The sequence below is a fragment of the Colletotrichum godetiae genome (genome assembly GCF_030913485.1).
Source record: "Colletotrichum godetiae strain CBS 193.32 chromosome Unknown BDP55scaffold_54, whole genome shotgun sequence".
Classification (NCBI taxonomy): Eukaryota; Fungi; Ascomycota; class Sordariomycetes; order Glomerellales; family Glomerellaceae; genus Colletotrichum; species Colletotrichum godetiae.
This window is the reverse complement of record NW_026851302.1, coordinates 261,376-271,149: the sequence shown is the minus strand read 5'-3', so window position 1 is coordinate 271,149 and position 9,774 is coordinate 261,376. Positions and strand designations below refer to the sequence as shown.

The 9,774-nt window shown below is 54.7% G+C and overlaps 5 protein-coding genes across 5 annotated transcripts; 3 read left to right on the top strand and 2 right to left on the bottom strand.

Moving 5' to 3' along the window:
- Window positions 1-1,722: 1,722 nt before the first annotated feature.
- BDP55DRAFT_561899 (uncharacterized protein) lies at window positions 1,723-2,760 on the top strand (the record flags this gene model as incomplete). The annotated part of the gene is made up of 1 exon (XM_060570112.1): window positions 1,723-2,760. The coding sequence occupies one exon, from the start codon at window positions 1,723-1,725 to the stop codon at window positions 2,758-2,760; it is 1,038 nt and encodes a 345-aa protein (XP_060424793.1).
- Window positions 2,761-3,078: 318 nt separating this feature from the next.
- BDP55DRAFT_636505 (homocysteine S-methyltransferase) lies at window positions 3,079-4,143 on the bottom strand (the record flags this gene model as incomplete). Its single annotated transcript, XM_060572890.1, has 1 exon — window positions 3,079-4,143. The coding sequence occupies one exon, from the start codon at window positions 4,141-4,143 to the stop codon at window positions 3,079-3,081; it is 1,065 nt and encodes a 354-aa protein (XP_060424792.1).
- A 1,113-nt stretch (window positions 4,144-5,256) lies between these two features.
- On the bottom strand, window positions 5,257-6,398 carry BDP55DRAFT_327530 (uncharacterized protein). The gene is made up of 2 exons (XM_060566820.1): window positions 6,071-6,398; window positions 5,257-5,978 (listed from the first exon to the last, which is right to left on the bottom strand). Exons 1-2 carry the CDS (start codon window positions 6,246-6,248, stop codon window positions 5,515-5,517), a joined length of 642 nt encoding a protein of 213 aa, XP_060424791.1. The 5' UTR covers window positions 6,249-6,398; the 3' UTR covers window positions 5,257-5,514.
- Window positions 6,399-6,549: 151 nt separating this feature from the next.
- On the top strand, window positions 6,550-8,195 carry BDP55DRAFT_561865 (major facilitator superfamily transporter; the record flags this gene model as incomplete). Its single annotated transcript, XM_060570110.1, has 5 exons — window positions 6,550-7,076; window positions 7,135-7,147; window positions 7,211-7,452; window positions 7,526-7,964; window positions 8,028-8,195. The coding sequence occupies 5 exons, from the start codon at window positions 6,550-6,552 to the stop codon at window positions 8,193-8,195; spliced, it is 1,389 nt and encodes a 462-aa protein (XP_060424790.1).
- A 944-nt stretch (window positions 8,196-9,139) lies between these two features.
- Window positions 9,140-9,596, top strand: BDP55DRAFT_636503 (glyoxalase/bleomycin resistance protein/dioxygenase; the record flags this gene model as incomplete). Its single annotated transcript, XM_060572889.1, has 2 exons — window positions 9,140-9,356; window positions 9,424-9,596. The coding sequence occupies 2 exons, from the start codon at window positions 9,140-9,142 to the stop codon at window positions 9,594-9,596; spliced, it is 390 nt and encodes a 129-aa protein (XP_060424789.1).
- Between the last annotated feature and the right edge of the window lie 178 nt (window positions 9,597-9,774).

The following is a 9,774-nucleotide window of genomic DNA, read 5'->3' as shown; positions in this document are numbered from 1 at the left end:
AGCTTTACAGGAAGAAAACTTGGCTTGAGCCTGGCCAGTTCTCTTTTTTTGTTTCATTCTTGTTCTTAGTCAGTCCAGCCACTGCGTTCTGCATCAGCAGCAGCGTAACGGATCCCCCCCCCCCAAATCCTGTCATGGACCATGGACCATGGACCACTGCCCCCCTCTCTCTCTTCCGGATGGAGAGGAGGATATGGGGTAAAAGGAACGGCACTGCACTGCACTGCACTTGACCACGACACGCGCGCAAGTCTACACACCGCAGAAACGCCCGCACGCACTTGCTCCGCTCTCAGTTCTTCCTTTGATGACTGGGTCGCTGTTCACTGGTCTGGTCTGGTCTGGTCTGCTGGTCCATCTGCTGGTGTATGATTTTTATTTATTTTCATTTGTTTAAAAATTCTTTTGTTCCTGTTTCTGCTGTCTCGGGGAGCTACCGGGGAGCCTACCGAATACTCTTGTTCCGCGCCACGGGCCACAACCCTCTACGGCTGACCCGTCGGTCAATGCTCTCTTGCTGAGGGTGCTTTGTAGTACGGTAATTACGTGGAAGACTGTTCATCTCTCAATCGCATGGACATGGTTTCGAGTGAGGCGTAGCATCCATCGCCAATTCTCATACTATGGCCAGCTCGGCTCGCTCCAGACCGAATTGGCCTACCTTGCCTTGCTGCGTACCTACTTTACCATAATACGGATACAGCTGCTCCAAAGAGCAAAAAGAACCCCAAGCTGAATCAAGCACAAGCACCAGCATCAGCATGCACCAGAAGCGGTGCAGACTACCTAGCCTAGACACACGCACACGCACACGCGCATACGCAACCTCGCCATCTTCGCCATCGACTTTTCAACGCGAATGAAGCCGCACGAAGCAGCACTCCAAAACTCAAATCTAGAAAGAAAGAAAGAAAAAATACCCTGCATCCCATAGTTAGTCAGTGGCGTTGCAACTTACTATAACGCATGGCACCCATTTATCCGATCCCCCTCCCAGATGTTTCCTGGGAAATGGTAAATGGCCTCATGCACGACACCGACACCGACACCTACACCAATACACACACAATACCCGGTTCCACTCCATCCTCCCGTCTCCCATCGTGTCTATCCGAAAATCCCCATCACTTATACTTCCATCGCGCCTTTTTTTGATTTTTTTTTGACTCCGTATTCCGGATTTCTGCTCGTCTTGTCGGCCCTCGAAATTCTCCTCACATCCTCTTTCTCCTCTCTCTTGGCCCGCCTTCGCACAGTCGAATGACGTCGTTGGTCAAAGGGCCGACTCCGCTGCCGCTGCGAGCTGCGTGCTGCGCCTCACTCGACCTCGAACCCCGACTTTTCTGTGGTGCCTTTTCAGAGTAATTTTTCGCCCTCCACGACTCGACCGACTGGGGTTTTTTTTTTTTTTTTGCTGCCCTGCTGCAGGTGAGGTAGTCAGTAGGTCAGTCAGGGTCACCGTACCTTTGTACAATACCTTTGTACCAGCAGCCAGACCTCCTCAAGACTCCTGCGTCTGCTTTGCTGCCCGCCGTTGCCACCCGACCCCGTCCAAAGTCTGTCGATTAGTCCCCGTCCCTGCCCACCACTGCCCACTGCCCCCTCTCTGTGCGACACTCTCACCCAAGTGTCTTTCTCTCCAGCTGTGCGGTTGCGTTTGTACAAGCAAATTCCCTTCTTTTGCAGCAAACACCAAATCGCACAACTACCACAACCGCAAACATGGTCGTTGGTTTGCTCAGCATTCCGCGGGAAATTCGCGATTTGATCCTCGACGAAATCATCTTCCTTCCTGACCGCCAACCACCACCCAATCCCTCCGTCAGCCAGGACCGCAAGAGGCGCGAGTACAAGGGCAAAGGTTTTTTCGATGGCCACGACATTTGGGTTGAGAAGAAGGTTCGCTCCCCGCCCTCCGGCTCCCCCAACACCAACATCTTCCTCGTCAATCGACAGATTTACGCCGAAGCCAAGGCGCTGCTTGCGACAAGGGGGACGCATTGCCGTCTCGATGTAATGTATGTCAAGGAATGTGGCTTGTGGCCGACTTGGCTCGCGGTGCCAAGAGCGACCCGCCATGCCGACAGCGTCCGAGTCCAATTTCGAATTTTTGACCCCCCCTCCGATGTCAACCCGGACTGGAAGAACGAGGAACAGTTTCGAGGCGGTAGCGGCGGTCCGCCCTTCATCGTCTGGAATTTCTACGCCATGCTGTCTGGTTATCTTCAGTATGGCCCGACCGCCTTTAGTAGTGTCGTCGCCGACCCGGCCAAATTCACCATCAAGAACCTCGTGCTCGACGTTCTGCCGCCGCCGCCTGGCCAGAAGCACGATCGGCTCGTCTCCGGCGGTGCACCGCGACCACCCGCCCATGACATGTTTGAAAGGTTCACCACCATGGTCATGGACGCAGAAAAGCGAGAGAGTAGAGGAATCACTTGGCCCCGTCCGCCACAAGGCAAGGAGCACCTCATTCCGGCCGAGAAGCTAGCTTTCTTCATGTGCTGCCAGATTGGAGGTCTCCTGTCCATGTATCGTGATTGGGCCGACTTCGGCGCCGCCCTGTACGAAGGCATCGGAACCATCCAGATCCGCGTCAACGGCGAACTCAGACGCCACTTCGACCTGGACGAGATGCTCGCCAGGTTACCCATCCAGCCGATCGCGGCGTGGAACGAGAAAGAACAGCAAAAGAGACAGAAGCGCTTCGACGACTGGAAAGCCCAAGCGATAAGAACGAGACGAAGTTGGAAGAAATGATGGGGAAAAAAGACAACTTGGAATGATGACATGAAATGCCTTTTTCTTTTTTTTCTTTTGCTTTGGCCGTACTGGCCACTAGAGGGGGGACTCCCTCTTTTGCATTGGGCAGCGATACCACCGGATAGAGGGCTTCCTTTTTGGGAAATGTCTTTTTGCTTTGGAGCATGGTGCAAGGTGCATGGTGCATGGTACAACCAGGCCGGCGGTGGTCGATCTCGGAGGGCCGGGAGAAGAGTTCGGCACGGTGCCGAAGGCCGAGGCCGGAGCCGGGGCCGGAGGTGGAAGCCGATCTAGAAATGTTCGTCCTGTGTTTTTCTACCGAGATAGGCCTTGTACTGCAGTTCGGAGCCGAGCAATGTCAGCGTGGCTTGCTTTGCAGCATCCACCCACAACAATCTGTTTCCACAATCCTCGAGATTCGGCGTTGGCAACCACTTGTGAGAGTTGAGCTTCCCATGACGTGGTAGGGTGTTGTGATCCTTGAGGAAGCTCCCACTTTTGAGTTGTCGTGTTGTAGACTTCGCCGTTGGTGCCATCCGGGTAGAGAATTAGAGCAGGAGCGGCGTCAACGGCGCCTTCTTGGATGAGTTCCTTGACAGCGGATTCGTAGCTCTGGATGAGAGACTCCAACTTCCACACCTTGGTGCAGTTGATGCCGATGCCCCAGGGATGGCTCGTCGCAACGTCGCGGCTGAGCATGGCTGTCACAGCTTCCTTGATGGGAGATCCATCCGGCAGGAGGCCGTCCTCTCCAGGGAAAAGTGATGCGATCCAGAAGGGAATGGGAGCGTCAGAGGCCAAGACTTGGGTCTTGTCCAGGGCCTGCCTCACGGCCTTGATCTCATCGGTGCGCGGGATAGTCTCAATGGCGACGTAGCCGACGGGGGATGAGAAGGCGCCCGCGGATTGGAAAAGCTGGAGCCGCTCGGCATGCCAGTCGCGCAACTTCTCGAGAGTATCGTGCTCGGCGTCATAGGCGCCGCTATACTCTTGGCCAGGGATCATGCAAGCTCCATATGGACCTATACTGAGAGCCGTCTTGCTTCCTTGCGAACGTCCTGCCTCATCAGCAATGCGAATGGCGTCCTGAATGAATTTGCCGATATTGGCTTTGTCGATACCGTTGGGGAATTGGGCGGTGTGGGTGTTGGCAAAGCCATGGATGGAGAGTTGGTAGGTGGCAGTAAGGATGATGTCAACGGGTACATCTCCGAAGTCTTTCTGGCAGGCCAGAAGAGTATCCTGACCATCGACAAGGAGATGGGTAGACCAGAGGGGCGTGGTAGCTGACTCGAACTTGATACCGTACTTGTCTTCCAAGGAGGTGCCGAGGCCACCATCGAGGATGAGGACCTTGGATTGCTGAGAAGAGGCAGCCATATTTGGTGTAGGTGAAGCGTATCTGCGTAGGCGTGTAGGTAGATGCCAGGAAGGGCGCAGTGCGCGAAAGAAGGTTCGGACCGGGATGGGAAATCTGACAGACGACCTAATCTAGATTCAAGTAGAATGAGATTAACGTTAAAGGTGAGACTGAATCCGGGGACCGACTGTGATCAAAGACGAGAAGGAGCACAAGAGTGAGAAAAAAGACTTGGACGCGCGGCGGGACGTTGCAAGTCTTGTCGCCTTGGAGGGGGAGATCGGGGATGGGGGGGGAACAAGAAAGTCTTGGGTCTTGGAGTCTTGGGGCGAGTCGGGGACTCGTTGGTCTTGGGGGTCTTTGGGGCGGGAAGAGGAATGGCGAGGCCAGCGGAGACGCGGGCAAGGCGCGGGTGGTGACTGGGACAATGGAGGAGGAGGAGGGTCCGAAGGGATCCACACCTGGAGAAAAATTTGGGAAAGCATTACGACGACTTCTTGCTGACTAACACACCTAATTCCAGCTGCCAAGAGCCACCGGCAGCAACTTCCGTGTCGTTTTTTTTTTCCTCCCCAGAAATCCAGTCAACCCTTCCCTTTTGTGCCGTCGTGCCTTCTTTGAGAAATCTAGAGTACCTCGTACTTTCCCCTTGGTTTATCCAATGAGCCTAGAATCCCGTGATTTGGTACGTCACGATGCTTTGCTAAGGTACAAGAGCCCAGCGCCACGCACAACTCGAGAAGGTACGTCTGTCTATGTATCTTGCCGCAAACTGAGAAAGGCAAAAGCATCGTGACTCCCCCCCCTCCTCTGGCTTGTTGGGCAAGCGCGCCTGCCGAATGCCAAGACGGGATGGGACTTGCTCGGTTTAGCATACCCGTATCCCGTACTCCGTATTCCTCCTCCTCACCAGGGCAAGTCAAGTACCTTTCCTCCCTCCCCAATCTCGCTTCCAAATTCCGTCACAAACCGGATGACACCACAAAACGGCCGTCCCCAGTTTCAATCCAATCAGCATTCGTCTAATTCATTCACAGGTTGAGACGCTCAACATGAGTTTACGTCCAATCTCATCTCATCCTGTCGCTGGCTTAAGGTTCCGCCATCTCATCTCAATTCCTCTCAGATTCCGGGGAAGATCTTGCATCGGATGCGCTAGGATTCACTCTTGTCGCTACGTTTGACTCCGTGCAATCGATTCTTTCTAGTCTTATCATTCTTGCGCGCAACTCGCACTCTTCCATCCCACCGGCATATTCTGTCCCACATCGATCCTTTGTTGATTAGAGTTTCCATAGTCTCCTCATGGACATGTCAACTCTCATATTCGAGATGATGTTTTGAGAATTTGTGTGTGATACCACGTCAACATGCATATGAGTTTACACTCGTCACTGATCACTGTGTTTAGCCAGGTAGCAATCGAGGGACAAGACCAGACCTGGGGCACCCCCACTTGAATAACCATCATTCCATCGAAAATACTCAACAAACATGAGAAACACAAGAAAGCCAGATACTACTTCCCCAATATCATCAAGCTGCAACCTCCAGGCTTCAGAGAGTGGCCGGCGCAAGTTACAGTTTCCTAGCTCCCGCTCCTGTCCTGGAGGCTGGCAGGGGTCCTCCGAGCCCTCGCTAGCCGATTTCCGAGCGGAACGGGGCTGCTTTTTTTGGGCTGATGCAACGTCATTTAACTTTAATTGGTGACCACTGACGAACCTGAAGAACCCCGCCCTCGCCCTTTTCCCCCGCAGGATGGCCATCTCATGGTCATGAACAAGCTTTCTTACCGCGTCACTGTACCGGAGTAAAGTAGGTAGGTACTGATGGTGGTAGGCGTTGTTTCGGAGGGCTTTTTTCTTGTCAACCACGAGACGAATGATAAATAGAGGTTTATTCGGAGGCTTGAGAAAGACCAGCAAAGATGGATGCACACTCACTTACACCGGGTCCCTAAGCTCGGTATCGGATGAATGCCCCCACAAGCACATGCCCCAGGCTGCATGCATCCATGGTCCATCGCGACACTAGTGTGGTGGTGAAATGCTAACGACATCTTGGCTCCGTCAACTAAACCCGTGTTAATGTCCCGGCATCCCGGACAGCGGGAAACACAATTCATCGGACCTTGGCGGGCCCACGGTCAACTCACTCGGCGGCCGGTAGCTCCCCACCGCCGAGCCGGAAGCTACTAGAAAACGGGTCCTGTCAACGGAAGGGCGCGCTGGGCGTTGGTGGGGCTAACAGACTTTTTGACATCCATTGCTGACCTCGCTTTTCGCATCTGATAACCAACTCTTCAATCTGTGTGCTCACCACATAGTCTTATTTTAGAAAGAGCATAATCATTTGAAAAAGACAAAGCTGCCGGTTTCTCTCCTTGATCACAGGAAAGCTGCAATCCGAGCCAATCAATCACCACCATGTCAACAACCACAACAACAGCAACGGCCTCGGCCTCAGCATCCACCTCTGGCATAGAACTTCACCCCCTCCCCGCCATCATATCCCAAAAGCCCTTCCCCTACACATCATCAACCTCCCAGCAGCAGCACTCCGACGACACCGCAGACCCAATCCTCCAAGCCTCCCGCGAAGCAGATTCCACCGTCCCCGAAGGCGGCTACGGCTGGGTCGTCGTGGGCGGCTGCTTCGTCGTCGCCTGGTGGATCATCGGCACGTCCTACTCGTGGGGCGTCATCCAGGGCGCGCTCATCGAAGATGGCCTCGGCACGCCCGCCGTGCTCTCGTTTGTCGGGTCGCTGGCGGCGGCGCTCATCTCGGCGCTGGCGATTGTCAACTCACGCGTCATGAGACGGATCGGGCCGCGGAGGACGGGGTTGTTGGGGATTTCGCTGTTGGGGGTGAGTGAGTTGCTGAGTAGTTTTGCGGTGAAGAATGTGGGCGCCATGTTTGCTACGAGTGGTGTTATCATGGGGTTGGGTATGAGGTGAGTCGTCTGCTCGTGGAGCCCCGTTTACGAGTCTTTGACACTAACAATCGTTAAGTTTATGTTTCACGGTGAGCTGCGCTTCTCGAAAAGTCAGATGCTTCAGACAGCTTTGCTGACAAGATCATGTCCAGATCGTCTCTGTGGTCCCGGCGCAGTACTTCAGCCGTAAGCGCGGCCTCGCCAACGGCATCGTCTTCGCCGGCGGTGGCCTCGGCGGCGCCGTAAACAGCTTCGCCCTCGACGCCCTCCTCAACCATCTCGGATCCGCATGGGCCTATCGCGTACTTGCCCTCGTGACCCTGGCCACTGGACTCCCAGCAGCATGGCTCATCAAAGAGCGCGTCCCCGTCCGCAGCTCCGGTTTTGTCGAGTGGTAAGCAACCCCCTTCCCCCCTCGCCAGCAACTCTTAGATGGAACCTGCAAAAACGACTAACACACAAAGCAGGCGCCTCTTTAAGTCCCTCACCTTCGTCCTGGTCTTCCTAGCCGGCGCAGTCGGAACGTTCCCCCTCTTCGTCCCGCCCTTCTTCCTCCCCCTCTACTCCAAGTCCATCGGCCTCTCCTCCTCCACGGGCGCCGGCCTAGTAGCTGGATTCAACTTTTCTTCCGCCGTCGGCCGCATCTGCTGCGGTGCCTTTTGCGACGCCTTTGGGGCACTCAACGTCCTCTTTGTATCACTAGCCCTCTCCGCAGTCAGTATCCTGGCCATCTGGCCCGTCTCAACCTCGCTCGGTCCCATGGTTGCCTTTGTCATAATCAACGGCGTCTCGAACGGTGGTTTCTTCTCAACTATGCCTACGGTCGTTGGAAACACCTTTGGATCTGCGAGGGTGTCTGTCGCTATGAGCATGATTGTGACTGGCTGGGCTGGTGGATACCTCATGGTGAGTTGCGTGAATTCAACATGGCTTTTCTAGAAGCACCTTGGACTGACGAGGTCGATGTAGGGCTCGCCGATTGCCGGATATCTTCTGGAAGCCTACGGTGGCGCCGAGGGGGGCCTTCAAGCGTACCGTCCAGCCATGTTCTACGCTGGATCATTGTCATTAGCGGCAGCTGGTCTTGTCGCGATGGTCAGGTTCCGTATCAACAGCAGCATCTTCGCAAAGATTTGAGAGTGACGCGGATGGCTAATTAGCCAATGCTTGGCACCCTTTCTGTAACAATATTGTCGCAACATGATGAAAATAGATTTCCAAGCTAGAGCCCGGTGACCTGCATATGGGACAGAAACTGACAGACATCACGGCCGGATGAACAATACTCACAGACACCGTAGACCGGCCGACAAGGGATGCCAAGGGGCGGTGAGTGTGTAATCGGCCGCGGGTGGAACATGCTCAGACTCCCCCCTCCAGAGTATGGATTCACGCAGACATACCATATTCGCAGTAGACACCCGTGAATACTCACCGTTACCTCTCACCTGATCGTCATTCGTCCAAGCTTATCTTCCCCCGCACGATCCACCACGCAGACGCAGCGAAGCAGCAATCGTCCGCCCCGGCGCAGCTGCTGCCTACGCGGCCCCACTTGGCGCCTTCAGCCCGCCGATAGCTCCGGGCGGGGACCTCCCGCGCTGGAACAGCTTCCCAAAGTCCCTCCCGAACAGGCAGCGTTGCTGACGGACATGATCTAAAAGTTAAGGTCTAACAAGTACTTTCGTGTCTCTTGTCTAGGGATGACCATCTGAGTCAGACCGGCGCGGCTCTAGTGTAACTCCTCTAGACCCTGACCTAGCAGAGGTAGATACTGGTAGCCGCTTGCGGTGATACCTGGCCCTCGAACCCCCTCTTTGCACGTGTCCTCGCGCCTCCTTCGCGCCTCCATTCCAAGACGGACGGAACTTTCCAATACCCCGTCAAATTAGCCCACGCGATACCGTGTAGATCAAAAGCCGTCATCTACAAAACACCCCGCAGGACCTCCCTTACAGTCCCTTCCCCTCCTCCGTCATCAACAGCTTCACAACCCAAATCCCAACCTCCAAATCTGACAGTCGAGTCTCTTCAATATTTTCATCCACACACAAACTTCCTACCTCGGTCAGTAACCCAACATGTCCATCGACCACATCGGCCTCCACGTCCCCGCCTCAATCTACAAAGAGACGGTAGACTGGTACCTCGCCGCCCTCGCCCCCATCGGCTTCAAGAAATTCGTCGAGCCGAACGAGTACGCATGCGGTCTCGGCGTCCAGCGGCCCGATTTCTGGATCGCGTCTCATAAAGCTGAAAAGGCGAATATTCCGCTTCACATTGGCTTCAAGGCGGACAGTAAGTTTGGTGACTGGGGACGTGACGGTAGCATTGTCGAACCTGGCTAATGGGATATCTTGAATAGACCGTAAGGTGATTGATGAGTTTCACAAGGCTGCTCTTGCTGCGGGCGGAAAGGATAATGGTGCGCCTGGGTTAAGGCCGCAGTATCATCCTAATTACTACGGCGCGTTTGTGATTGATCCTTCGGGGAATAATGTCGAGGTTGTCTGCCACATGCCGGAGGTGACAGAGTAGACAAGGGGAAATGATATTCTGGCGTTCGGGTTCACCACAGGAAATGGTGATACGGGACCAGCGAGATCCTTTGACAGATAAATTTACCAGTTGAGCGAGGCTCGGGAAAGGCTGGCGACGTGGCATTCCAGAGGGACGACGTGGTTACGCCTCTGGCATAGGGCCTCGCATAGTATCT

Excerpts from the sequence above, each read along its gene's own strand:
- BDP55DRAFT_327530 (XM_060566820.1), bottom strand. The coding sequence starts at position 6,248 with ATGAATTGTGTTTCCCGCTGTCCGGGATGCCGGGACATTAACACGGGT. Across the intron at positions 5,979-6,070 it reads ACCGAGCTTAGGGACCCGGT|CCCTCCGAAACAACGCCTAC; the intron begins GTAAGTGAGTGT and ends ACAAGAAAAAAG.